The 27,422-nt window shown below is 59.5% G+C and overlaps 2 protein-coding genes and 1 long non-coding RNA gene across 3 annotated transcripts in view; 2 read left to right on the forward strand and 1 right to left on the reverse strand.

The window, feature by feature from the left end:
• The first annotated feature begins 741 nt into the window (after positions 1-741).
• On the forward strand, positions 742-6,215 carry COMMD7 (COMM domain containing 7). The gene is made up of 9 exons (XM_065032121.1): positions 742-1,000; positions 1,946-1,999; positions 2,097-2,199; positions 3,763-3,819; positions 3,899-3,936; positions 4,491-4,581; positions 4,700-4,749; positions 5,249-5,297; positions 5,835-6,215. Exons 1-9 carry the CDS (start codon positions 917-919, stop codon positions 5,909-5,911), a joined length of 603 nt encoding a protein of 200 aa, XP_064888193.1. The 5' UTR covers positions 742-916; the 3' UTR covers positions 5,912-6,215.
• A 12,144-nt stretch (positions 6,216-18,359) lies between these two features.
• On the reverse strand, positions 18,360-27,202 carry LOC110355917 (uncharacterized). The gene is made up of 3 exons (XR_010466566.1): positions 27,070-27,202; positions 19,336-21,478; positions 18,360-18,824 (listed from the first exon to the last, which is right to left on the reverse strand). It is a non-coding gene; the product is annotated as an uncharacterized LOC110355917 (long non-coding RNA).
• NOL4L (nucleolar protein 4 like) overlaps positions 26,490-27,422 on the forward strand; it is a 61,788-nt gene continuing 60,855 nt past the window's right edge. Inside the window, exon 1 of the mRNA XM_065032100.1 lies at positions 26,490-27,246. Within this exon, the coding sequence (XP_064888172.1) occupies positions 26,938-27,246 (309 nt within the window). The 5' untranslated portion in view covers positions 26,490-26,937. The remainder of the gene's footprint in view (positions 27,247-27,422) is intronic.

The following is a 27,422-nucleotide window of genomic DNA, read 5'->3' on the forward strand; positions in this document are numbered from 1 at the left end:
TCCCCCTGTGAAACCCTGACCCCTTTCACTTGTAGACACGTTCTCACCGGCTGAGCTGCCTCTTCACCTTCCTCTGCCCGTCCATCCCCTGGGGACCAGCAGCAGGAGGTGACCTGTGCTCCCCAGGACCCGCTCTGTCCCAGGACCCGTCACCAAGACCAGCCCATCCAGGCTCAGCCGTGTGCAGTGCTGGACCGGCAGCTGGAGGGGGAAAATCACACCTGAGTTTTGGGTTCTAAGAGGAACTTTCACGGGGGAAAAAAAAAAATCACCCTATAAACTATGGCTTTAAAATAATTTATTTGAGTTTTTTTGTACAGAACAACAACTTGCACTGTTGAGCTGTCAGACCTCCAGCTCCAGGTGAAGTTGAACCCGCACAGCTCTCGCTCTTCGCCTGCAGTTCGGGCTCCGCGCTCACCAGCAACCACACGATTCACTTTCCATGGAAGTGATCAAGTGCATGAAATCACACATGTGGCTGCACATCTCTGGGATGGAGACCTTGGTGGAATGAAGAGTAAACATTCATTGGCACAAACACATGTGTGTACAGCAGCTCTAATTTGGGTTCTACCGGCTCGTTTTGGCCAGGGAAGCAAGGGGCCGTCCTAAACCTTCCCGCGAACAGCAATTGTTCTCTAAGGCTGGCTAGCGCTGCTGTGAGCCCGGAGTGGGCGACCGGCCGCTGGCCCCCCGTCCCGCCAGCCGCCCGCGGCTCCGCCGGCACCGCTGCAGGGCCCGAGGGGCCACCCGGGCTGCGCCACGGCCGGGCCGAGCAGGGGCCGGCGGGCGGGGGGAGCCCCGCTGCCGTCAGCCGCCCCGATCCCGGGACTGCGGCCGTGCGGAAAGTGCGGCCGCCAATGCTCAGGCTGAGGCGGCGGCGCCGGGCGGGGCGGGCGGAGCCGCGGCCGCCATGGGGCTGCTCAACTTCACCCGCGAGCCGGTGCCGGAGGCGGTGAGCGGAGACATGCAGAACCTCAACCAGCTCAGCGCCCAGGTGGGCCGGGCCGGGCCAGGGGAGGGCGCGGCGGCGGGAGCGGCCCCGGCCCGGGGTCCCGCGGGGCTACAGGGCAGCCGCAGCCACCGGGCTGCCGGGCCCCAGCAGCCCCGATCGGCCCCGCAGCTCCGGAGCAGCCCCGGCAGCGGGCCTGGACAGGCCCTGCACCCCCAGAGCAGCCCCGGTCAGGCCCCCAGGCACCGGTGCCAGAGTCCCGCCGGGTCTCAGCCCGTTCTGGACGGGAACGGCATTTTCTGGTGTCTGGGCAGGGCCCGTTCTCGGCGGCGCAGCCCCGCACCCACGGAGCCTGTTTTCGGGCCGCAGGGCACTCAGGGCGCTGGAGGGGCCCGGTCACGGGCTGTAGGTCCTGCCGAGCACTGTCGCCTCACTGGGACTGTGCAGCGCTCGGGTTGCGATTGCCACCCCAGCAGCCTCCCGTCCCGGCCGGCGGCACACACCTGTGCCAGGTCACCGACACCCCATGGGCAGCTTAGAAAACCAAAACCAGCAACGAGACCTTTAACCAGTTCTTTTCCTTTCTCAAGTTGGTCTGGTTACCGTCTGGGGCTTGTGAAACACGAGAATAGATATTTGCGTCTTTTCCCACTCACAGTTTTTGGATTACACAGGATAGAACAGCAGCTTCCGATTAGCCGAGAGTCACAAAAGCCCTGTGCAGTGCCAGCTACCAGCTGCACAAACCCTTTGAGAGTTCTGAAGAACATCCATGAGGAAATCCCATCCACAGGCATCTCGTAAAGCCAAGGACTGGGGTACCTCACCAGCACCCAGCAGGGGACCGATGTGCTGGGGCAGGTGGAGCTGCCTCAGGGTGGTATAACGTGGTGGTGTAACATGTCGTGATGGTGGTGATGGGCTGGCCAGGTGCTGAGAAGGGGCACGTGCTGATGCCCGACCCCCTGACACTGTCCTGCTTCTTCACAGCAATTCTCAGCACTGACGGAGCTGCTCTTCCGCTTCCTGGCAGAGCCCAAGGAGGTAAGACAGTGCACGAAACAAGGAGAAGCTGTGAATGCGGCTCTCTGGTGATAAACATGCGGAGATAAGATTGTGTTGCCGCTCTTTCTCTTGACAGGTAGAAAGGTTTCTGACTCAGCTCTCAGACTTTGCTACCATGAATAAAATCAGCTTGGGCCCCCTGAAAAACATTGTCAAAAGTATTCTTCTGGTACCCAACGGTAAGTGATACATTTGCAAATGCTACCCCGAGGCCACTCTATTGTATCCGTGCCTGGAGTGTGTCTCCAGAAGCACAGTGCACTTGGTCTGCACAATAAGTGCTAATGGTGGCTAACAAATGGCTTAGCATCTAAGAATCAAAATTTCTCCTGTTGAAATACCTCTGGTGACTCAGCCTTTGTATTCTTTACACCCTGCCTGCACACACATTTCACAGGCTTGACTAAACTCACTTAAATATTTATGCATTAAATGCAAGCACAACACTGTGTCAGTGCTCAGTTTAACTTGCAGCTGTAAATCCATTTTGCCAGACCCTGTGTTGGCACTAAGTCTTTGTAGGAACTTCCATCCCAGTGACCCAGTACTGTAATTCCTACAAGGAGTTTTGCTGTTTGAGGCAGAGAAGGCAGCATGCAAACCCTGCTAGAGTGGGCTGGGCACCGGCGTAGTTCTAGGCCGGGTAAGGGACGTGTCTGTCCTTGCAGTCGTTTCAGAAACACACTGATGTGTCCAGCAGTTTCTCATTCATAAATAGGAGGGCAGGGGTCTCCCCTCAATACCCCAGACTCCAGCACTTTATGAGATTACTGTGATGGTGTGCCTGCCGTTTGACATGGTAACACATCAGTCACCTCCACTGCCCATCCCTCCCCTTGATCCTGCTCATTATTAACAGTCCCTTGCTATCCCCTTCAGTCCTGGGGTTCCTGTACCTTTCTTCACAGCAGTGAAGCTGCGCACAACTGGTTCCTGCATTTGCTCTATATTTTTATTCTACTGCTTCAAGACATTCCTTCTGTTCAGGAGTAGCAATGAATAATTTCCTTTCCTACAGCTGCCTTGAGGGTATTTAACATGGAATTGGCGTTTTCTCCCATCCCAATTCTGGCCTAGCTGCGCTCAGTCCCGTTGTTTCCTTGTGCGCCGGCTCCCGTCCCGCTGTAACTTTTCCTCAGCCCTGGGATGCCACAGGCAGTATTGGCCCCGATTACAGCAGATAACTTTCCCGTGTGCTACCCAGGCGGAAAGCCACGTGGGACTGGCAGTCTCTGAATTTATGAGATTCCTGCTTTTGGCTTCAGAGAGCAGATCCTTGTAAACGTCCATGTGCTGCCAGTGCCCCAGAACAAAGGAGGCAGGCGCAGCAGGGGAAAGTGTTATACGCACAGGTTCACACCCGCAATCCAAAACACAGCAGGTAGGTCAAATTAGAAGCCTGCCAGCCTTAACAGTTCTCCTTTAACAAGCAAAGCTTCTATAGGAGAGGAAGCAGCAGCTTCAAAACACAACCACTGCTGTGGTTTCCATGGATACCTGCAATGAAATCCCTGCCTCTCTCGGGCACTCCCAGAGCCCTGACTTTTAAAGCACTGGGCATCCACAGAGATCCTGGTGGCAGCACAACTGTATTTCCTATCTTGAGGAGCTGTGGTTTGTTTCAAGACACAGCCCAAGAACTGAGGCCTTCTGTTGCAGGGTCTCCAGCCCTCTATTTATTTGACTAAAGATTGCTTTGACTCAGTAAAAAGTGATTTTTCTTTTTTGGATTGTTTATTCAGGTGCCCTGAAGAGGAATTTGTCTTCCGAACAAGTCAGAGCAGATTTTATTGCTCTAGGTAGGTCACCTGACTTTCACTAAATAAAAGATAATTAATATTTATCACATATAGTAATCTCATATGGTTTCTCCTACAGGCCTCAGTGAAGAGAAAGCCAGTTATTTTGCAGAACAGGTATTAATACACTTTTGCTTGTTTTTAAACTAACAAATGACAGTCTCTGAGGGGGAACTTGTAAAACTCCGCTGCAATACTGAGGTGTGTCAGCACTTTGGGTATTTTCTTCAAACCCAGATCAGAATTTTGAACTGAAGATCCTTGGATAAATGACAAGAAGCACTTTGTCCAATGATACTTCTGGTTTGCCGTGGCTGCTGCCTCATCGGTGTCTCGATTCCTGCACTTCTGTGTGGCTGTCGCTGCTTGTCTTCCCACTTTGCATGCTTTGGGCCCTGGGGTCATGCAGTTACACAAACACATGCCTTGTTGCACAGATATTGTTACACTGAACCAGTGTTAAAACAAAACCAGTGAGTTCCATTTGCAGAAGTGACAAGGCAGATGGAAATCCTAGCAGGACTCCAACATTTTTGCACGCCCTCGTGACTGCATTAGTCTGCCCCTCTGCACGCTCCACTTTGGGCTTCTGCCATCAGTCTGCCTCATTTCTGACTTCTGTTGAAGTTACAGGGGCCTCTCTGAACTGATTGCTCGTGTGTCTCTTGCAGTGGAAGGTGAATTCCCCCACCCTGACACGCCTGGCTGTTGGGCAGACGCTGATGATTAACCAGCTGATAGATATGGAGTGGAAGTTTGGAGGTAATACAGCTAAACCACAAACCGAATGGGCTGGGAAACCCAGCAGCCTCTCACAGCTAAGTAACTTTTCATTTCACAGTTTAGCTAACAGATCATCTCCCTTCTTTCTGACTCACAGTGACTGCTGGGAGCAGTGAACTGGAAAAAGTGGGAAGTATTTTCTTACAGGTAAATCTCCTACATCAGAGGGTTCAGGTTGTAGTGCAGTTAAGGAACAAGCTATGGGCGGGCACAAGGAAGTCCCACCTGGGAGCGGAGCTGGCAGAAAGCTCGATCTGCTGGGAAAAAGCTCTGCAATAGGGCATCCGCTGCAGTCTGCCCTGTGCCGCTGTCAGCTGATAGCAGGGACACTGCCGCTTGTTTCTCTTCTGAAGACATCGTGTATCACAGCAGTGTTGCCCGCTCTGAAGAGCTGTTCATAAAGCTCACCCCAGCAAAGGTCACACTACCTGAGGGAGGGGGAATGTGACCATTTATAAGGACTTCCAGAGGTCATCCCAATGCCCAGGGAATCTATTCCTACAGTTAACACTTACCGGAAAGCCTGTCAGGGATGTCTGTGCTTCCCAGCAGTCTGCCTGTCTGAAACTCGCTGCAGACTCCTCTCTTCCCACAGTGCTCAGAACACAGGCCTCTCAATTAAAATATTTCTTTTTCTTCCCCCAAGCTGAAGCTGGTGATTAAAAAAGGGACCCAAATGGAAAACGTGTACATAGGTGAGTTAACAGTTCTGGAAATGCAGCAAACACGGGAGCATGTGGAAGCGAAACAGCAGCTCTCAGCTCCAGGGTGCTGCTGGAGGTGGGAGAGCTTTGGGCTGGACCCAGCATCAGTCGCTGCCGGAGCATCGCTGGTGGGTGCCGGAGCATCGCTGGTGGGTGCCGGAGCATCGCTGGTGGGTGCTGGGGCTGGCCCTGCCCTGGCCTCTCCCTGCCACACTCACTCTGAAGCATTTGGAAACACTGACTGCTGGCCATAAGTAAATACAGATATGCCACGGAGCCGTGAAACGCGGTCAGAGCAGCATGGCAGAGGAAGAAAGTAAATAATTCCCAAGTGCTGGATTGCTGCTTGGGGAATCCTGGCCTGGAACCCCACACAGTGTAAAGAAACAGCTGCCATGGGTCCCAGTGTCCAGTCCTGCCTGGCGTGGGTGATCATGCGTTGCTCTGGGGCAGCAGCAGTGCAGCTTCTCCAATGTTGGAAGTGTAACCTGAAATCTAAGACTCGATGCCTTTTTTTTTTTGTTGCAGAGTTAACTTTGCCCCAGTTCTACAGTTTTCTGCATGAAATGGAACGGGTCAAAACCAGTCTGGAAAGCTTCAGCTGAAACTGCACAGGCCTGACTTGACATGTGTCCAGGATGTTTAATTTCTCGGTGTGGGGCTGCCGATCTGCGCTTTCCCAGCTGACCAATACCCTGATAAGTGAAGACAACGCCATGCAACCAGCAGTGGTGTCATGGCCCAGAAGGACCCATCAATCCTGCAGAACCCCAAACAAGTGTTTCAAAGCAGCTGCAAATCCATTAATCTATTTTTCTTTTTACACTATTATGAGAAATGGTCAGAAATATGTGGATACTTGTATTGAAATCGCAAAGAAATAAACCCATTCCCGTCCTGCTCCATTTATATCAGAATTTGATGTTTTGAGAAAAAGAAACAGAAATAAAGAATCATTTTCAAACTTGGAAGGATTAAGCAGAGAGGACAAGGGAAGCAGGGAGAGCATCGAACCCAGTGACCCCTTGATGCTCACTTCCATGCCTCTTGCTTTGCTTGTATCCAGCAGTGGATTGATCACATCTTTCCCACTCGTGCTTCGTGATGGAAAAGTATCTCAGTGGTATAAATAGATGATTTTAAATCATAAACAACCAAACATCTGTCTCCATGCAAAGGGGGGAAAAAACATTTCGGGTGATGGGATCGATCTGGTGTGTGTGCTGGGCTCTAGGGCAGCTCCTCGATGTGCAGGTTGTGACCTGGCACAGGCAGATCCAGCCTGTTTCCCTCTGCACACACATCCAAACGCCACCAGGTGCTGTGAGCTCCTGGGTTGTGTAGTGGTGAGGTTGAGCTCTGTGTTGGGGAGCAGAGGGGTGCCCCAACCCCACACGGGGCAGTGGGAGGTGTTACGTGCACGGAGGTTCCCGCATGCTGGAGGATTTAACTGTCTGGTGCAGCCCCAGCTTGCTGTAGCTTCCTTGCAGGCACAAAGCCGAAAGAATCTCCCTCTTACAGCACATTCCTTCCACCGCCGCAGTTTGCCGAGGCACATCCGTATCCCTGACACACTCAACGGTCACGGTGGTGGGAATAAGCTGGGACCAGTGAAATCCCCTCTACTTGCAGCCCACGCCTGCAGTAATTCACTGTCCTGGGGCATCCTGCAAGTGTGCAGCGGGACGAGAAGCACCACAGGCCCTGGCTGTGCATCTGCTTCCAGTTAAAGCCACAAACAAGACGGTTTCTATGAGAATGGTGTCGGCAAAGCTCCCCGCAAGTCACAGCTCTACCCACAGGTTTTCAGCCTGCAGAAAACCCAGCGATTTTATGCACTGCATTTCGTGTGGTCCTGCATGAGCAAGTAGAACCAATAACTCGTATAGACTGAACTATGCGTTTAGGAAGCAGCTCGGGGAATCCTGCTGGCAAACCCACTGACAGTATTTGCATATTTATTTTCCCGTGTATCAGGCCGTTCACAAGAATTTCAACCTTTGTCACATGATTACGGTAAATTTTTTTTAAATCCTCTGAAATAACACCCTTTAAAATATTCCATCTCCTTTCGGGTGGCAGAAAAAGCTGTTTCAGGGAAGAAGAAAAGGTCTGAAGAGCCACTTTCTCAAGACAAAAGGAATTTTTTTGCTTTACTTTTTCTGCTGCCCACTACTATTATTTCTCCTCACCCTCCCGGTGCCGGGGCCGCACGATTCAGCCCAATCCGGTTATGGCAGGAGTTGCCGCACGGCGATGCCGGAGAAGATGCCAGGCTGGGCTGTGGGTCAGGAATCCGCTCCCCGGCTCCTCCCCCTGCCCGCTGGGCTGAAGCCACTGGGGCTGCCGCTGGCCACGGGCCACTGACCCCAGCGCAGGGGTCACCCCATGCTGCTCCACAACCCCCACGGGCAGCTCTGGGCAGCAGCATCAGAGAGTGCCGCTGGGACACGGCGTGACCTTCGTGCTGCCACCAGCGCTCCCAGGAACCCCCTTTCATCCCGCGCACTTGGCTGAGTGTGAGCCGAGCTGGCAGCTGCGGCGGGAAGGGCTGTGGGGAGGGCGCCGGCTCCGGCAGCACCAACACGGGGTGACACGGACCGCGGGGTAACCAGGCCACCGCCCCAACCGGGCTGGGCAGGGGCAAGTATGGTGCTGGGAGATGCAGCGCGGCAGCTGTGCCTTTCCTGCGCCACACAGCCCTGGCTTTGCCACATGGCTGCCAGCACATGGAGCAACAGTGAAGGGCCGGACCCCTGCACTGGGGGGCTGAGCGGGCAGTGGGGCACGGTGGGAGGGCTGGGGCTGCCGCGGTGCCCGTTTCACCCCGGCTTCCGGGTGGCCCCGCCGTGCTCGGCACACGCGGCCTCTTCCCGTCAAGCCCAACCAGCTGAGAGCTAATCTCCGCGGGACAGCACGCGGGGGAAGCGGGGGCCTCCGACAGCTTGGGGTGAAGCCGCCTGTGCTCCCGCAGTGGTTTGCCTCCCGGGGGTTTCTCAGCCCGTTTCCTCTGGAGGCGGCCGTGCTGCAAGACCCCGTTCCTGCCCAAGCCCTGCTGTGGGGGGGACACACACAGGCCTCCCAGCTGCAGTGCAGCCCCAGCACAGGGAGCTCAGCCCTGCAGAAGCTGCAGTGCAGTCCCCCCCGCATGCTCAGATGCTCGAGCAGTCCTGCTCACCCCAGTGGGAACCTTCTGCAACCTCAGGGGACCATCTTATTGCAGCCCTGGCTGGTGGGCAGCCCCTCCCGAGCCCAGGGGACATGGCAGAGCAGTCCCCAGGCTGTGACGGGCCCTGTGCATCCCAACACCCCCCACATCCCTGCCAGGCGCCTGCAAAGCTGTGTGGGAGCAGACAGGGGCTGTGTCCGTGGGATCTGTCGCTTCCCAGCACCAACTCAATGCGGTTGTGATTCTCAGCTGTGGCAGATGCTAATGACTGAAAGAGACAGGATGTTTTTGGATGTGGGATCTTCTCCCGGCTGCAAGTGCCGATGCCATTCTCTTCACGTGCAAAGGAGCTCTCCGAGCCCTGAGAACAAAAGCCGGGCTGGAGCCTGCCGCCCTCCCCCTGCTCGCGGTGCTGGAGCAGACACAGGCTCTGCTTCCACCCTGAGCCCATGGGCCGACGGGAAGGAAGGAGCCGGGGCTCGCTGCCTGCGCTGCCTGACCTTGGGCAGGTCACGGGAGCCGGCAGAGCTCCGGCAGGAATCCCCTGCTTTCTCAGACCTTGCCGGGAGCTGCTTCATGCCCAGGGCTTGGAGAGCTTGAGTTTTATCCCTGTACCAGCTCTCCTGTTTGCAAAATAGGGCAACAAATCTCAGGGTTGTCCCACAGCTGGGAACGAGCCACGGCAGGTGAGGAGCTGGGGAGAAGAACCAGCCCCAGGTCATGCAAAGCAGCGAGGATGCAGCGTTGTGAACACCAGCCCTGGGGAAAGGAGAAGCCGCTGCCTCCATGCCGGTATCAATCCTGCCCAGAGCAGCGTGGCTGCTGAGCCGGGCCTGCCCCTGCTCACCCCATGCCATTCCCCTCCCCGGTTCCTCCAGCTTTTGGGGCCCTGCAGCATGCAGTCTGTCACTGAGAAAAATTACCAGCTGCAAAACAGCTCCCAAAATTGCTCTGTCTGCCTGAGAGCAGCAGTCCTGAGCCCAGGGCAATGCCACCACGCTGCAGTGCCACACCATCCCTAGAGACAGGGACACAAAGGGTGCATGCGGCTACCAGGGGCTCCCCTGGCTCATGCTCCGTGGAGATGCCCTTGGCGTTTGCCTCCCTTCTCAGGAGCAGCCTGGCGAGTACCACGCTCGGTGCAGCACCGAGCCGCTGCCGAGGACACGCGCCCCAGGACCAACCCTCCGCCTGCCTCGGGACCAGCTTCTCCCATACCCATCCTGCTTGGGATGGGCAGGGATGGATCCCACCCTGCCTGTGAAACTGGGCTGCTGCCTCCCATTCTTGCAAACAGGGAGAAAAAGCTAGTGGTGTCCAAGGCAGTGGAAATATTCCTAGCATGTCCTCTTCTCCTAAGCCTTGCCATCTCTCTAGGCACTTCTTTGTCCAGGCACACTGGGAACAATTGGGGTTGCTCAGCCAGACCGCAGGCTGTCGATCAGCACAGAGAATGAATGCTCAGGCATAAGGAACCCATCTTCTCCCAGAGCATGGGGAGGTGGCCGCCAGAAACAGGGCCTGTGGCACAACAGCACAGGCAGCAAACAATTCCCAGGCACTGGCACCAGCACCACCCCTGAGAAGGACAGTGGGAGCTCACCAGCCCATCCAGGGAACAGCAGAGCCAGAGGGATCACCAGGCTGCCCCAGACACATTGTGGGGCTTGGGGCTGTGCTGTGGGCACAGCGGGGGTGTCCTGACAGTAGGTGCTGAGGTCCCTGTATGCACCCACACGCCAGCCCTGAGCCCTGAGCCCGGTCCTGAGCCCGGCCCTGAGCCTGCTCTGCAGGACGCCGAGGAGCAGCCAGGTCTCAGGGCGCCGTTTCAGAGCCCAGCCCAGAGAGGAGCCCCTCAAGCTGGGGGCCAGGCTGAGCTGGCCTCTCACTGCACCCTATTGCAACTGCTTCCCTTCCGGGCACAGCTTGGGTAGTGGCACCTGAGACTGCTGTGACGAACCCACCCTGTCCCCACAGCCTGGTCCTGCTGCTCCCCTCTGTGACCCCCCGAGGGGCCGCAGGCTCCCGCGTGGCAGTGGGATCATCCTGCCAGTTGAGACGGCTCAGCTCCCATTTCCACACAGCTCCATTTTATAGGGCTGCTCTGTCCCAGGGGCATCGCTGCGGCAGCACAGCCGCTAACGAGGTTATCCCCGACCACACCACCGAGTTCGCCATGGCACAAGAGGGAAAGCAGGGTTAACCCTTGTGCTGCTGATGCACCTCGCAGAACTGGGGAATATCTTTGTTTGAGTGCGTGCTCTTAATAAGTCCCAATAGCGATCAGCTGCTGTGAAACACCAGGCGAAGGAGCCCCTGTGCCATCCCCATGCTGGGTCCTGTGCCTCAGCATCCCCCCGCCCCGAGCATTGTCCCCATCCCCAACAGCAGCGCTGAGCCTGAGGCGGCACCAACCCCTGCACATGGTGCTCTCAGGTCGGGTTTCGGGGCTGCAGCCCAAGGAAGGGCTGTGCATGACCCCATCAGCAGCTGAGCCAAAGTCCTTCCCCGAGCTTTGTTTCGCAGCGGGATGGGATGGTGAACAACCAGCGGGACCCTGCATGCAGGAGGCTGCTTGGCTGAGGCGGCTGCAAGCTCTGCTCCCCGCAGGCACCACAGCACTGCCTGTGTCTCCGTGACAGTGTGGGGCCTGCAAGCAAGGTCAACGGCCCTTTCCTTGATGGGCTCCTGCTCCACAGCATCCCGGGGCTGGCGAGAGCCACTGTCCCTGGGGCTCGGGGCTGTCCCTACTGCGGGTGGGGGGTGCAGACAGCGCTCCCCGGGCACCACCAGCTGGGGCAGCTCCATCTTTCCGGCTCCGGAGCCCCGCGGGGCAGGGTTTGGGGGCGGAGGTCCCCCGGCAGGACCCTCATTTTCCTCTACGCCTCACATCGCTGCTGAGCCCCCGCAAACTCACGGCAGCGCGGTGACCGGGCGCTGCCCCCGCACCCCCGCCGCGGTGCGCAGCGCGGACCAGCAGAGGGCGCCAGAGCACCGCGCAGCTCCGCAGCACCCCCGCCCCCATCCCGTTCCCACCCCCCGGGCTCCCCGCCCTGCGCCCTCCATCCTCCGGGCATCGCTCCCGCATCCCTCCCCTCCCCTTCCCGCCCTCCGATCCCTCCCTGCATCCCCCGGGCATCCCTGCCCCCCCTCCACCGGCCGCCCCCTTCCCTCCGAGCATCCTTCTCCCTCCACCCCTCCCCAGTCCGCCCCCCGTCCCCCAATCCCTCCCCCCGGCAGACAACAGCACCATCTCCCCCACAGCCCCCACAAGTGCTTTCCCAGCCTGGGCCCCGGGAGCACCCGGTCCTGCCCCACCGCCCCCAGCGCAGCCCCTGGGCTGGGGGCTGGAGCCGTGTCACGGCAGCACACCCCCTATTCGCGGTCCACATTTATTCAAAATGCAATAAAAATGAAAACCAACTGTCCTTATTTCATGCTATCGCCTGGAGATGGTGCCTGAGCGGGTCCTGTCCCACCCCAAGCACCCCACGATGTGCCACATCGGGGTGGCTCATCATTTGGGTTGGCTTTGCTAAGAGCAGGTTAAAAACAATAATAGGGAGAAACATAGCCTTGCTGGAGGCCACCTCACAGCAGCTGGTTACCCAGCCAGGTGGGTATTTTTAGTTTCCACTACTGAGGAACTGGCTGTAAATATACATATATATATATATATATACATATACATACATACACACACACAAAAGTGGGGTGTGTGGGACACTGAGGGGTGCCCAGGGCCCCGTCTGCAAGTGGCCCCTGCAAGGCTGGAGCTGAGGGTGTAGCAAGGACAGAACACGGGACGAGGGGGTGGCTGGATGCCTGCGGATGCTGGACCCTTCACCGCCATCCTCAGTGCAGAGCCAGGGACACCTGGGGTCAGGCACAGCCCCACAGGCTGGCGCAGCCGAGGTCCTGCTGCCTGGGAGGGACACAAGGGACATGAGGCCACAGGGCTGGAGCCAGAGCCGCCCCCACCCCAGCTGCGGGCAGAGCTGATGGAGCAGGTTACAGAGAGGGGGAGCACACGCCTTCTCACCAGCTTTTCTACTTGATCCATCTCACATATAAGTGAATTCTGAGCACACAATGCAGTTATTGAATAAAATTATGCTTTTTTTAGTACTTGTATGCATGTCATTTTTAAGGCTCTGCCTAGAAACCAACCTTACAGCCAGAAGCAGAAAGATCAGAGGGAAAAGCCAGGCCAAGCCCAGACACCGCACAGGACTTGGAGGGTTGCTGGACGCATGGATCCAAGCACAGCAGCACCAACAGGAGCAGCTTGTGTGTGGCATGTCTGTCCCTTGCAGGTGACAAGCCCGTTGCTCCTTGCACCCCGGGGAAGGAGGAAAAAGCCCTCCTGGCTGGGGCAGGGCTGCAGCAGGGAGGTCAGAGACTGCAGCCAGCCCAGGGGCTGCCGCTCCTCTCCCCATCACCATCCCTCCTGGCGTCAGCTCTGTCCCCCTGCCCAGCCCCTCCCGCAGAGGACGAGTCCTGCCTTCCCCTCTGCCACCTCATCACCCTCCAGGCAGCATGGCCGAGGTGCTGCCAGCTCCATCTGCACCGCACAGTGAGCACCAGGCCAAGTGGCAGGACCCAGCAATCACATTTTCTTGGAGCACATCCTGCTCCCACCTCACCGAGGGTGTCAGAAACGGGTGGCTGTAATAACAGTGCTGTGAATAACTGCGGCTCACTCACCATGGCCTCCCTGCCTGCTGTGTGCTCCTGCTCTGCCTCCAGCTCCAGCCGCATCCCCTCCCAAGGAGGTTCCTGCCATGAGGTGCCCGGTTTCCAGCCTGCTTTCCAGCCTGCCCCAGCCCAGCTTCCAGGAGTTCCCAATCCCTCCCACCCAAGGGCTCACCCAGAAATGTTTCTCCCTCCTGCAGCTGGTTTGGCTTTTGTCTATCACTTCCCTCCCAGCAGGGCTCCCATGAGCCAGGGGCACACAAAAAAAACCCAACCACACCAAATGGAGGATCTGCTGCCCTGTGATAGACAGCATTGCCTAAACACGGCACAGCACAAAGGGCTCACAGAGCTTTTATTGCTGCTGATCCCTGCGCTGCTACCCCAGAGCTGCCTGGAGCAGAGTCTGCCCTTGTAGCTGCCATTCTGCAAACAACCCTCCCCAGGGCCCCTCGGGAGGGCTGGGGCACAGCTCCCCGCTCCCGGCGTGACAGCCCGGCCAGAGGGCAGCAGGTACCCCCTGCCACCAAACCGGCTGCGGCAGCGCTGGCTGCGCTGCTGCCATCTGTTCGGCAGGCACAGCCCATGTCACGCTGAGCTGCAGGAGCGGTGCCAAAGTCCCCAGACCTCACTGGGGCACCCGCACAGGAACCGGGGTTTGAGCGTGGTGACTGGTGTGCTTTTCAGCCCTGGTGAAAACATGAAGGCACAGATGCCAGTGGCACCTTCTCCAGCTCTGTAGATGAGCCCTGTGGGGTGGGGCTGTGGGCAGCCTGGGGGTGCTGGGGCTCTGGTGGGGGGCAGTTCAGAGCCCACCCACCGCCTGGGGAGATGAGGACCTTGTGGGGTCCAAGCAGCAACCTCTACGCTGGTGCGTCCCAGCAAGGACACGGTGGTCATGGGGCCAGAGCGGCGCTGGGAAGCCTTGTGCCGAGCTCCGTCCCGCTCCGCTTGCTCGCGAGTGACAGGATTTGTCAACAGGGAGCTGATGAGTCCCCTGGGGCTGCCAGTTCGCTGCCTCCCTGCACCTCCTGCCCGACTGCACATGGCTGCTGCAGGCACTGAGAGCGGGCTGGCCCCAAGCAGCCGACTGTGCTGGAGGGTCTGCACCCACTGCCCCACCAAACACCCTGGTGTGGAGTCCCCAACCCCACTGCCCAGGCAGCGTGGCAGCTCCAGAGATGCTGATCCCATAAGGTGTTTCTGAAAGATGCTCAGTGTAACCCGGGCACTGCTTGGCACATGGAGCAGCCCCACGCCGCAGAGAGAGGAGAGAACAAGAAGAGCCCTCTGATGGCTGCCTTGTCCCTTGTAAACACCAACTTTGAGAGCATCAAATTACAGCCGCTGCAGCCGCTCCAAACAAGATGGTAATCAGGAGTGCGGGAGGCCCTGTGCCTGCACAGCGGGTGCTGCCAGGCAGCCGGGAGCACTGGGGCCCAGTGGCACCGCTGAGGCCGTGACATTCGCTCTGGCACGGCGGGGCTGCCGGGGCCCAGTGCAAGTGATGGTCCCAGTGTTGCCTTGACCCCATCCAGCGCAGCGGGTGAGCTGAGCCCTGGGGCGTGCAGGAGCTGCACGCTGCCCCCGGCCCAGCTGCTGGCCCTGGCAGACCCATTACCCACGTATCCCTGGGTGCAGACGCAGAGGAGGACTCGGTGGGCACAGGGTCCCCATGGCAGGGCAAGTGCCACAGTTCAGCAGCCCCAGCAGGGCATGTCATAGCCCGGCAGCCGTGGGTGTGCGGTGTGGATGACTCCCACGGCAAGAGCTGGGGTGTACAGAGTCTCCATGGGACAGGGCTTGGTCTGCTGCTGCCGCCCTCCCTCCTGGTGTCACAGCTCAGGAGATGAACCGTCCCTGCAGCCTGGAGCTTCTCCCCAGCCCCTCCTGCAGCAGGGCCGGTACGGGAGGTGCAGCCTTGCTCCACAGAGAGCTCGCAGCCGAGCAGAGCCTTTGCAGACAGGCACAGCCTGGCAAAGCAGCGGCCCCGGAACCGTGCAGCTGGCAGAGCTGTGGGCAGCTGCCTGCCGAGCAGGGCTCCCCTCTCACCCCCTCCCCGGCGCCCCCGCCGGGGAGGAGCCGCCCCCGTCCCGCCCCCCCGCCGCTCCCCGCTGGGCTCCGGCCCCGCGCTGCGGCGCTCCCGGTCCCGGCTGCGGGGAGGAGGCGGCCGGTGCCGCCCGCCCTCGCTCCCGCCCCCCCGGCACCGAGCACGGACCGAGCGCTTCCCGCCAGCCCGGAGCTCCAGGGTCCCCGTCCTGCCCGTGCGCGGCCACACACCCGCCACGCTGCCCCTTCTTCCCTCCCCGCGGCGGGGACACGCTCGTCCCCGGCCCCCCCGCCCCGCGTCCCGGGGCCACCGCGCTCGGCCGGGCCGCGGTGCGCGGTGCCGGCGCGGACACGCGGGACCGGGGACACACGGGACCACGGCTCCACGCCGGCCCCAGCTGCCCCCGCTGCGGCAGCTGGCGGGGTGGGCGGGCGGCGGATCAGCTGCGAGCCGCGGCCGGGATCAGCTGCGCTGCGCTCCGCCGGGGCCCCCCCGCTCCCCGGGGACGGGCGGCAGCACCGGCCCCCCCGACTCCTCCCGGGCACCTCCCGCCGCCGCTCCCGGCGCTGCCCGCCCTACCTGCCCGCCGCCCCTCCCGGCCCTCCCCGGAGCCGCTGGCTGCCGCCCAGCCCGAGCTGCCCTGCTCTCCTCCTCCTCCTCCTGCTGCTGCTGCTGCTGCTGCGGGCGCTGGCAGTGGCCTGCGCAGCCCTGGCTAATCTCACGGGTATAAAATCCACTCTGCAGCTTTTGCCGGACAGGAGCCGGAGCGGTTCCCGGGCGGCGCGGGGCTCCGCCGGTCCCGGGAGCCCGGGAGGGAGACGCTCCCCGGCGGGGATGCTCCGTCCGAGCCCTCCCCGCATAGTGCAGCCATAGCAACAGCGATGGGCTGTCCCAGCCGGAGTCTGCAGTGCAATAAAAGGAGAGAGAGGGACGCAGGGAGAGAGCGAGCGGCGCGTTGCGCTGGGCAATCTCCTAAGGGGTTGGCACAAACAAACAGCAACTGGAAGCAACTGGAGCCAATCCCCCAGCTCCCTTTGTAATGCTTTCTGACACAGATTCCCTCTCCATGGCTGACTTTGCAAGTTTCCCCATCCTCTCTCTTCCTCGCACGGCTTCTTTTCATGCGACTAAATTATACACGAGAGGAGGGACATGCTGGAAATTCTAGTGAAAAAAATAAAAACGTGCAGGTTTGTGCAGGCGGCTGCAGCCTGGGCACCTCCAGGACTCCCGCTGCAAGCGAAGAGGGACGGGACCTGGTCCCAGGTCAGTAGAATTAAAGCCCGTAAATTTTGAAACCACCAAGAAAAAAAGCTTTTCCCGCGGGTGCGCAGACCGGGGCCGTGCCTGCGGGGAGCCCGCGGGGGGGCCGGCACCGCGGCCCCTCCAGCAGCGGCAGCCGCTGTCCCAGCACGCAGCATCCTCGGGGACGGAAGACGATGCATTCACTTCCCCTGAGAAATGTCTTGTTTAGGGGCCAGTAAAAAATATGCAAATCTGGCAGTGCTGGGCCTCTGAGCCTCCCAGGCAGCCTTCCTCCCCCCATCGCTTCAGCTCGGTGGGGGCGAGCTGAGCCCTGAGCAGCACAGGGAAGGGAAGGGAAGGGAAGGGAAAGGCAGGGCCGGAGGGAGCGCGGGGGCGGCAGGAGAGGCTGTGGGCTGAGATTTGGGATGCCGTAGAGCAGGACGCGGAGATGCGCGCGGGATAGCGGCTCCCCGAGACAGCGGGCATGCGGACAAGGCTGCTGCTCCCCGCAAGCCCGGGTGGGTGGAGCGTGCTGTCACTTTTTGGTGCTGGGCAAGCCCGGCATCGCTGTCGCAGAATTGCTGCCTGTGCTCTGATGAGTCAGTCACGGCGCTGCCACGTTCTCCTCCCACCAGGCAGAGCCCCGTGGCGGGTCGGTCGTGCCCCGCATCGGGACGCTCCCGCACACGCCGTGCGGGTTCTGCGCCGGGACCACGCGCGTGGGTGAATCCCCGGCAGCGGCTCCCCGGGGAAGCCCCCCCGGAGCAAGGGGCTGCGCAGGGCCGAGGACACCGAGCAGCGAGGTGCAGAGCGCCTGGCGCAGGCGGCGATCCCGCGGGACACGGGCATGTTCCTGTGCCTGCGTCCCACCTCCTCTGCCAGACAATGAGACACTGCCCTCCTTCCCAAGTCACAGCAGAACAAATAAAGCAAGCGCCATATGGTGCCAAGACACGCTGGAAATGGGACAAGCCCAGGAGGTAGGGAGATGGCGAGGCTGCCTCCCCACACCAGCCCCCACCTAGAGCTCCCAGCCTTGGGGAGCACTGCACCCGCTCCTGCTGCCCTGCTCCCCAGGCTGCCAGGCATGGCTCCGCATTTCAGCCGTGGCTTTGCAGTGACTCACTCGCCCCCTCCCTGCCTGCAGACCTGGGGAGCAAGGAAACCAAAGCTGTCCCCAAGAGCCCTTCTTCCCATAAGGGCTGGGCTAGGGACATGGGAGTCACCGCTGGACCAGCACTGGAGCACTGGCTGGAGGTGACACCGTGCACCCTGCCACAGGACAGCACGTGTCCTCCTACCCTTCCCCCAGAGTTACACAGCGGAGTGGGAGCTGCAGACAGTATGTCCCCTGGAGTCCCCGCAGACCTGGGGCCAGAGGAGAAGCTTCCCCACAGCTCCAGGACACCGCAGACATGGGACCCTCCTGTGAGCAGAAAGTGGCCTTGTATTTCTGCCTGCTACAGCAATCCTGCCTGGACACGTACCCAAAGACCTGGAGCTCATGGACACTCCATGTGTTTTCAGGCAAGTCACCTCCAAACACAGGCACCCAGAAGCCAGATACCTCCCAGCAGGCTGGGCACCCCAAGGGCTGGGCTTTCAGAGGTGCTAAGCACCCACAGTTCCCCACAGCCAGATCCATGGAACAGATGCGCACCCCTCGAGCACCCAGCTCACCTCAGGTGAGTCCCAGAGCTTCCTTGGGGGCTGGATGTGATGAGCTCCTGAGGGAAAAGGGGCTCCAGGAACCCCCAGACTCCAGCAGACACCAGCCTGGGGGCCCCTTTGCAGCGCCCCAGGGAGAGAGAAGCCTTGGCTCTGCCCTCCAGGCCGACCAAATAAAAATGAAGATCTCTTGAAGGTTTTGTAGCCATGGGGCTCAACTCTATCACTAGTGATATGTGAATAGATCATTTGCACCTGAGTCATGCCATGAGATCAAGTCAGTTGTGCAAGCAAAGGAGTTTATTGAATCATACACAAAAATGTAGGGATGATAAGGATCAAACAGGACCTGGGAACAGCCCACAGCTCTCAGGTCTCTGTGCCATCCTCCTTCCTCATTTAAAGAGCCAGCTGTGTCTGCCGGACAGTCCCATCACCCAGCCCAGCCCCCACCTGCCACCCACCTCCAGCACAGGCTTGGGACCGCTCTGCTCCCACCAGCACTTGTGGGGTGCTCTGTAGATGTGCTGTATGAAAATCTTATTTATTGCTAGTGTTACAGATAACAGGAAAAGTGAGGGGCAGCCTTGTCCTGCACAGCTTACCTGGGCTTCTGCCCCAGCAGAGGGTCCTTCCAGCGATGCAGAGGTCTGTGCTCATCGTGGTCACAGCTCCACTTGGATTTCTTAACCTATGTGTTGATAAACAGAAAAAATGTACAATTGATGCATTGATATTCATAGTTAAGCAGAGTACAGCAGTGTCTGGTCAGAAGGGGAACTTCTGCATTATTTTTTTCTCTTTTTAGAGGTGGGCATTGGTTGAAACAAGGATAACCCACAGCATGCATGCAGGGCTGGATCTGGATTTTTGAACACCCCCAGGGTTACATCCAGGGCAGGGTTCAACACCAGCTGGCAAAGGAAGAGCAGCAACACTGGGAACAAAGGGGCTGTGGCTGCTGTGGGCAGACAGAGGTGCCACAGGCGGTGGTGGCACAGGCCGGGTGGCACAGGCCGGGTGGCACAGGCTGACTCCTGCAAGCAGAGGAAGGAGCTGCAGGAGGTACGGGGTGAGCACACACTGTGTCCCCAGAGATGGGCACTGCTGGGGAAACACGTGCAGCTGCAAGGTGAGGCCAAGGCTGCGGGGAGCGTCACCCTTTGGAGCAGCCGCCCAACTTTCCCCAGCAGTGCCCCTACCTGAGGTTGTACCGGCCGGTCACGGCGCTGGCACCGCGGCTGCACACACAGGATGGTACCCGGGCGCTGGAGGGGCGAGCAGCCTGCACAGCTCGATCCAGCGAGGCACCGAGGTGCAGGTGGCAGCAGCACAGGCAGGAGTTCTGGCAGCGCTGCCGGCAGCAGCCGACCTGGGGGCGAGAAGCTGGGAAAGCCCTGGGTCCATGCCATGACCTTGTGATGGCCCTGCAGGTGACGGGGTTTGCACACCGGGATGCCCCAGCGTTGCACCAGCCACATCCTGCTCATCCGCAGACAGGTCTGGGGCCTGCGCCTGGCAGGAGGTATTGCAGGATTGGGCCCAGAGCAAGCTGTTCAGATAGAAGTGGGTGGTAAATTAACGGGAGAACAACTCCCCTGTAGCGCCAAGGCGGGGTGTTATCAGTGAGCAGAGCTCTAACGAGCCAGGGAGAAGGCTGGAGCCCTTCGTGCCATTTCATCGCTGCTGCTCTGCGTTGGATTTCCCAGGAGCCCTGCAGCCTCGGCCTCATTAATTATGCAAATGAAAAGGTGTTGCCAACGCACCATCCCCAGGTGGGATCCCTGTGACTGAAGTTGTGCCCCGAACCGCCGCTGCTCTCCCAGCGTTTGGGCAGGGAGGGTCGGGGAGCACATCAGGCAGGATGGATGTTTGCAATAATTATCCAGTCATCCCCTTCAAGTGTACCGCAGCCATAGCAACAGACAGATGTTCTGTCCCAGCCAGAGTCCACAGCGAGCTGGGGAGAGAAGCACAAAAATTAACCCGTTCAGCCCCAGGACGACACAGAATCTGCCTTATTCTGGGACCAGACCAGACTTCAGCATCACTAGGGAAATTCTAGGAAATTGGGCAAAAAAACAACCACAGATCTCGCAAATAAAATCAACAGAAATCGCCCCAGTGCTCGCTCAGCTGCTGTCGACACACGAGCTGAACGACAGCAGCAGTGTCCCGCAGACATCTCGGCCTGTTACGGGTAACGAGCCCGCTGGTGCTCAGCACCTCCCAGGGTGATGCTGCAGGGAGACTGCGGCTCTGCTGGTAACGAGCCCTTGGAGACCCATGGCATGGGGAACCTGCCCAGGGAGGCCACGAGCAGCAGGATCTCTGTGGGCAGCACCCGCAGCACAGAGCACACTGGGCACACAGCCGGGCAGGGACAGGGACGGATGAGCCACAGGGATGGGCATCTACTGCTGATTAACAGCTGTGTCAAAGCATTTGGAGTATTAGGAGGTGGGATATGGCCAGCCTGAAAACCAGGCGATATTTCATTATCCCACTGCTGCATGGGTTTCCAGGATTCAGCCTGAGTCCACTAAATCCCACCCAAAATACGGTCACAAGGGCCCTCGTGCCTACCAGCACACCAAAAATTTAATCCAGTTTGTCCTGGCTGTCCCAGTGCACAGACAGCCCTCCCCAGGCACGGGGGCTCTGCTGCCTTTGCCCTTCCCCACCAGCCAGCCTTTGGGCACTTGCATTTAAATGTTTTAAGCTAAAGGTCAGACGTCACCTCCCAGTTCCCTTCTGAAAGGAAGGGATCTGCCCGCCCTGGTCAGGACCCGCTCTCCCCTCCTGAGCCAGCTGTGCCCAGAGGTGTTGCAGGGGCAGCGGGGATTCCTCAGAGCCCAGAGCATTTCCCCAACCTCTGAGCAGCATAAACGGGCTCACAGGAAAGCCCTGTCCAGATGTTTGCAGCTGCAGATGCTGCTGGAGCACAACTGTAGCAAGGGTTTCAAAGGAGCTCGATGGGATGGGGGAAGAGTGGGATAAGGGGGACAGTGGGATAAGGGGGCTACAGCCCCAGCAGATGTGCTGCAGGGATGTGTCACACCTGGGGGAAGGGAGATAACCCACTGCTCTGGGCTGGGGAGCAAGACAACTCACTGCCCAGCACACACACAAGTGAGCGGTCACAGGAACACAGTTTCACTTCCCAAACTGTCAGACTATTTTTGGTTCACATTACTTCCCTCCTTGTCCTCTGCCACACACATAACCAGAGCTCCAGCTTGCAGAGCACATCCCGTCTCCTCTGCCTTGGTGACAGCTTGTCCCACGTCACACAGCCCAGCCTGCAAACCTGGGGTCTCCTGTTCGGGGTTTTTCTTCTTTCTCCTGAAGGAAAAAAAAGCAGAGAAGGGTAAATTTTCTGATCTTGGAACTGAGGGAGATGTGGCATCACGTGCAGTCCCAGAGGATGTGGGCAGGTGCCACCAGCTGTCCCCACGCTCAGCCCTGACCCGCAGCTCTCCCCAGCCCCGGTACCGTGGGGCATTCCAGTCCCACCGCAGCACCCAGGTCTCTGCACAGCAACGGAGCCTTCCCGTGGTTTGAGTTGCAGCCCCCTGAAGCCACGCTGGAGACAGAATGAGAAGGTGGCAAAAGTGTCTGTTATTTCCACAAATCCCCATTGAATCTGTAACTCCGGCTCTTCTGCTTGTGTCAGTCCCAGGCCTCTCCTGAGCGAAAGCCACACCAAATAATGGTTTGGTGCTGTGACATGGACAGAAATCCAATAGGCTCCAAAAGGAATTCATGCTCTTTGCTGACTACTCTTAGCCGCTTTGACTTATTATCTGACCTGGATCTAAATTAAGTTTTCATTAAAGTCAAGAATAATTCTACTTGGAAAAATCTCATTGTTTAGGTTCAGAGTTAGCAAAAACTACAGGAAAATTAAAACTGATTTCTCATTTTGGGGACAGGGACCTCAGGCAGTGCCCATTCCCCACTGCTGTGCCGTGTCACTCATAACTCAACCGAGCTCCATCTCCAGAGCAGCCACATCCTCTCCCTGGTTCTCCTCCGAGATCTCTCCTGTGGTGACTGACAGCTCCAACGCTTGGTTGGCATCTCCTCATTCCAACCATGGATTTATACATCACCTGTTTATTCCCACTTGTTCTTGTGCCAAGGTGGGGTTCAGTCCATGTCCCTCCCTGCTGTCTCTCCAGACTGTCCACAAATGCATCTTCTCTCCACACTGGCTTTGCTGAGGTCAGTGGGTCGGGTCACCCCCGTGGGACACTCTCCTTCCTCCCGACCCTCCAGTGAACTCCCTCTGCACTTGTTTCAGGCTGAACTCTCTCTGTATGGCCAACGAGAGGCCGGCAGCAGCTTCACCTGAGCCCCGCACTTCTCTGTGCCTCTCTTGGGATGGCTCTCCCAACACAGCCTGGGATCCTGCTCCTTTTCCTTGATCCACTGCTGGTAGATCCCAGCTCTCCCAGCAGTGGATCCCTGCTCTCCCATCAGTGGATTCCCATTCTCCCATCAGTGGATTCCTGCTCTCCCATCGATGGATCCCCGCTCTCGTATCGGTGGATCCCAGCTCTCCCATCCAGCCTCGGGCAGGTGAAGTCCCAGACACAGCCAGTGAGACGCTTGAGTCCCCTTGGTTTGATGGGACGATAAGGCAGCTTCAGGAAACCATGTGTCTCCCTCCACCACAGGTCTTTCAGCAGCGGGATGAATAGTTTCTAAGGCTTCTCACCGTTGTGCATTGACTAGAGCAGCAGGGACACCAGGTGACACTGGCTGTCCGGTTCTGGACGCCTGGAACTACAAGAGCCAGACACTGATCCTTAGTCATCCCACAAGAACCTCGACATTCCTCTGCATTCCCCACTCCCAGCAGTGATGGCTGTGAACTCCAGGGCTCACTCTGCGCTGCCAGGTACCAGGCTACGTCCATGGATGGGTTCGGTTCACCCCACTCCCCTCTGCCTACCTCTCTTATCTTAAGGTACCCTTACCAGAAAAAAATGGTACAGAGAGAACTAACGTCTACTTTATATTTGTTGGAAGTTAATAAGATCAAATTTTATTTACATAGTATAAATAGCAATGAACCTGGAGTTATCACATGCTCATCTATAGAAACATGCAGCAGATACCCGGTGCTGAACAGCACCCAGATCTGTCATCCAGAACTGATGGTTTGAGGTCCAGTACCACCAAACACTTCAACTTCTTTAAATTTTCCCCCTATCTTTAGGGACAAGAGTGGCTTCAACATCATGCATTATAATCTGGCATATCATGAGATTGCCCATGCAGTGCAAGTTAAACCCTTGTTGAATCTGTGCTGGATTGGGACCTAAACCACTGATCTGAACACTCAGCCTGTGTGCAAGTCCCCAAATCCCCATCCAGAGGACACCAGCTCTCAGTTTGGCTGGCCTTGCCCTCCTGACCATGGAAACTCCTGTCCCCACCTTCCAGAGAGTGACCCTCTGTATCGCTTTCTAGGCGGACCTCAAACCTTCTCATTCAAAAGACCAGGTAGGTTCAACTACTCACCTCAAAGAGCAGACAAGAGATTTAACCACAACCCTTCCCAGACCAGACCAGACGGCAGACCGGTGACAGACCGAGTCAAAGGAAGGCTCATGGGACATCACCGGCCACATCCAGAGGACCAGGAAGCAAAGACATCCAGCCCAGGAGGTCCTCTGTGCCAGACTAATGTTCTCTGGAAATGCTGCAGTTTCCAGCAATCTTCTACAGAGGTGTCATTGCTGGGGACAAGACGGATCAAGACCTTCCCTTCTACCAGCCATGCCTACCATGGGGCTGGAGCAACTGGCTCCCCCCATGCCAGGAATGTGTCCCCAAAAACGCTGTCTGTGAGCAGGGACAGGGCACCTGTGACCAACCGACCAGCACGCACAGCCCCTCGCTCCCCCTGGCCCGCTCCACTAGCTCCCTCTCTCTGCTGGGACAGACCCGGGCCCTTCAGCTGGTGCCTTGCTCTGCAAAGTGTCGCTCATGCCAAGGAGGGGTGTCAACTGATCACTAATATAATGCTCATCACTCTGCTTTGTGCTGATGGAGCTAACATTTGATGGTCATCGTGATTTGGCAGTGTTAAAATCCAAACTGGTGCTGTTCATGTGAAAATATCTGGGTTCAATGGACACAAGATCTCCTACCACAGCCTCAGATGGGTGGGCTGATGTAGGGGAAGACTTTGTGCTGTAGCAGGCTAAGAGATGAGCCTGAGTTCATCTGCAAAGTCCTTGTGATAATGTTGCCCACCAAGCCCCAGCTGTGCAGAATATCCTTATGTTTTCTGCCATTTCCATCCCCCCAATGGCTTCTTGCAGCACTCCCCTGAGAAAGCTGTGCTTCCATGGCTGACTGAGGCTTGAAAGGATGTCCATCTTATTTTTAGTGCTCAGCAAAAATACTGCAGTGCACTAGAAGGTCCTGTAGGCACCCTGTATTATGTGGCAGAAAACCAGGAAGACCTTGCGTGCTCCTCAAGCCCTGCTCCAACAGTGTCATGTTGGGCCCAGGGCAAACCGGATGGTGACACTGGGAATTTTTTCGAGAGGTGTCCAGACATCCAGTGGGGTACAGAAGGTCAACATGATTTACAATGGCATATTTCAATAATTAATTTCAATGCTCCCGTGCCATGGACATCCCGTTTCCAACGTGTCCCCTCTGGCATGGCTGGCCCACGGCTCAGCTCCTGCAGCATTCAGTTCCCACCTCAGGGGTCTGTCAGACAGGCCCAGGGCAGGTGGCACGGTGTGAGGGGCCATGAAGAAAACCGCCCTTTGGCAGGTGAAATGCCTTCCCTTTCCCCCCTGCTGGGGAAAGGGCACGTGGCACCATGGCCACCTGAGCACTGACTGGCTGCACTACCACAGCACCCCGCACCTCCAGCACCGGGCTCGGCCAACTCCCTGACACATCAAATTCCTCTTTCAGGTTCCTACAGGCTCCCAGTTCCCGCTCCTCCATCCTCACACCGGCACTACCACTGCTGGCAACACAGACAGCCCTCAGGATGTGCCACTGATGTGCCCCCATGGGCACAGAGCAGGTGCGTGGCACTGCCAGGCGGGCATGAAGCACATGTGGCACTCCTGGGCAGAGCAGCAGTACACACGTGGCATTTGTGGGCAGACTGGGACCACATGCGTGGCACCAGCGGACAGGCCAGGAGCAGACACATGGCACCAACAGACAGACTGGAACCACGTGTGGCATTGATGACAGGGAGCAGGCGTGGCACTCATGGAGAGACCAGGAGCACACCCGTGGCACTGCTGGGGGGCACAGAGCACATGGGGCACTGAGGGGCAGACCGGGAGTACACACCTGGCACTGATGGACAGGGACCACACGCATGGCATCGATGGACAGACTGAGAGCACATGCGTGGCACTGACGGACAGCCTAGGAGCACACATGTGGCATTAAGGGACATACCAAGAAAACACGTGTGGCACTGTCGGGTGGCCATGGGGCACATATGTGGCATAGGCGCACAGAAAGCACACGCGTGGCACCACCAGACACGCGGCACACGCGTGTGACCGCCGGGGAGGCACAGAGCCTCAGCTGCCGGTTGGGACGGGCGGCTCCATGCCGCCCCCCGGGCCAGCTGTGACCGCCCACCACCAGAGACCCCTCGGAGCCGCCGGAGCGGGACCGTGGCCCAGCCTCCCCGCGCCCCGCCGTGGCTGGGCTGGGTCCCGCCGCAGGACAGCTGCCCGGCCGCAGCCCCCCCGGCGCGCACGGAAGATGCTCTCCCGGCTCCTGCCCAGGCGCGGCGGGCGGAGGCGGCTGCGGGGGGAGCGGAGCGAGGCAGCGGGGCCGGGGTCCGGCCTTTGTCTCCCGTTCCGGGGCTGCCCCGGGGCCGGGGTGCGGCTCTCCCGATCCGGCGGGACAAGCCGCAGCCGCTCCGGGCAGGCGCTGCGGGGCGATCCCCGGCCATAGCGGCTCCGTCCCGCTCGTTCCAGGCCGTTCCGGCGGGTGGCGAACCCCAACCGCTCCCGCTGCCCCCGCGGCTCCTCCCCGGCTCTGCGGCGGCTCGGCAGGTGCCGCCTCCGCCCCCGCCGGCCCGTCCCGCCGCACACGTGCGCCCGCGCCCCGCCGGCCCTTTGTCTGGGACCAGCACCTGGACCCGCGACCCCCAACATCCCCCCGGTTCGACCGCCCCCTCCCGCGCCCCCTCCGCTCCCCGGCCCGGACGGGCCGGGGAGCGGAGGGGGCGCGGGAGGGGGCGGTCGAACCGGGGGAGCGCATCCCATCGGCGGCGCTGCGGGGAGCGGTGGGCGGCCGGCGCGGAGCACGAGGGCCGGGGCGGGGGGAGCAGCGGCCCCGGGGCGGGCCGGCCGGGGGAGGGGGGGGGCCCGGCGGCGGCGGCGGCGCGGTCGCTCTAACAGGTGGGATCCCGCTGAGAGGAGGAGGCGGCCGGAGGGGGGCGGAGGAGGCAGGGACGGGCAGGCGGGCGGGCGGAGGGAGGGAGGGGGACGAGCCGGAGCCGCCTGTGATCCTGTGACAGGAGCGGCTGCTGCTGCTGCTGGCGCCGCCGGTGCCTCCCTCCGCCCGGCTCGCCGGGTCGCTGTCCGAGCCCCGGCGCTCCCCCTGCCCCACCTCTCCCCGCTCCATCCCTGCCGTCGCCCCCGCAGCCCGTCCCGGGCCGCGCCGCGCCAGCGCCGGCCGAGCTCGCCGCGCCGCCCCGGCTGCCCCTCCGCCCGCTCCGGGACAGGGCGCGGGGCCGGGCGCCCGCCGCCACCGCTGCTGCTGCCGCCGCCGCCGCCGCCGGCCGGGCGATGCCGAAGCCGCCGCTGCTACTGCGGGGGAGCCGCCCCGGGGACAGCGAGCTGGGGCGGCAGTTCCGGGACTGGTGCCTGCGCACCTACGGGGACTCGGCCAAAACCAAGACGGTGACCCGGAGCAAGTACCAGCGCATCGCCGAGGTGCTGCAGGGGGGATCCGGCTCCGGCGGCGGCTCCGGTGGGGGGGAGAAAGGCAAGTTCCAGTTCTGGGTCCGGTCCAAGGGCTTCCGCCTGGGAAACGGCACCAGGGAGGCGACGAAGATGGGTCAAGTGGTGGTATATGTGCCGGTGAAAACGGGAACGGTTAGTGCGCTCCGTGCCCCGGGGGCTCTGTGTCTGTCTGTCTGCCTGCCTGTCCGTGTTTGTCTGTCCTCCCCGGGGGTGCGGGCGGAGGGGGGGTGATTGCCCGGGGCGGGGGCGGGCACCCCCGGGGCCCCTGTCCCCGCCACCGGCGCGCCGGCCCTGTCCCATCAGCACCG

Source organism: Columba livia, chromosome 16 (genome assembly GCF_036013475.1).
Source record: "Columba livia isolate bColLiv1 breed racing homer chromosome 16, bColLiv1.pat.W.v2, whole genome shotgun sequence".
NCBI classification, from domain to species: domain Eukaryota; kingdom Metazoa; phylum Chordata; class Aves; order Columbiformes; family Columbidae; genus Columba; species Columba livia.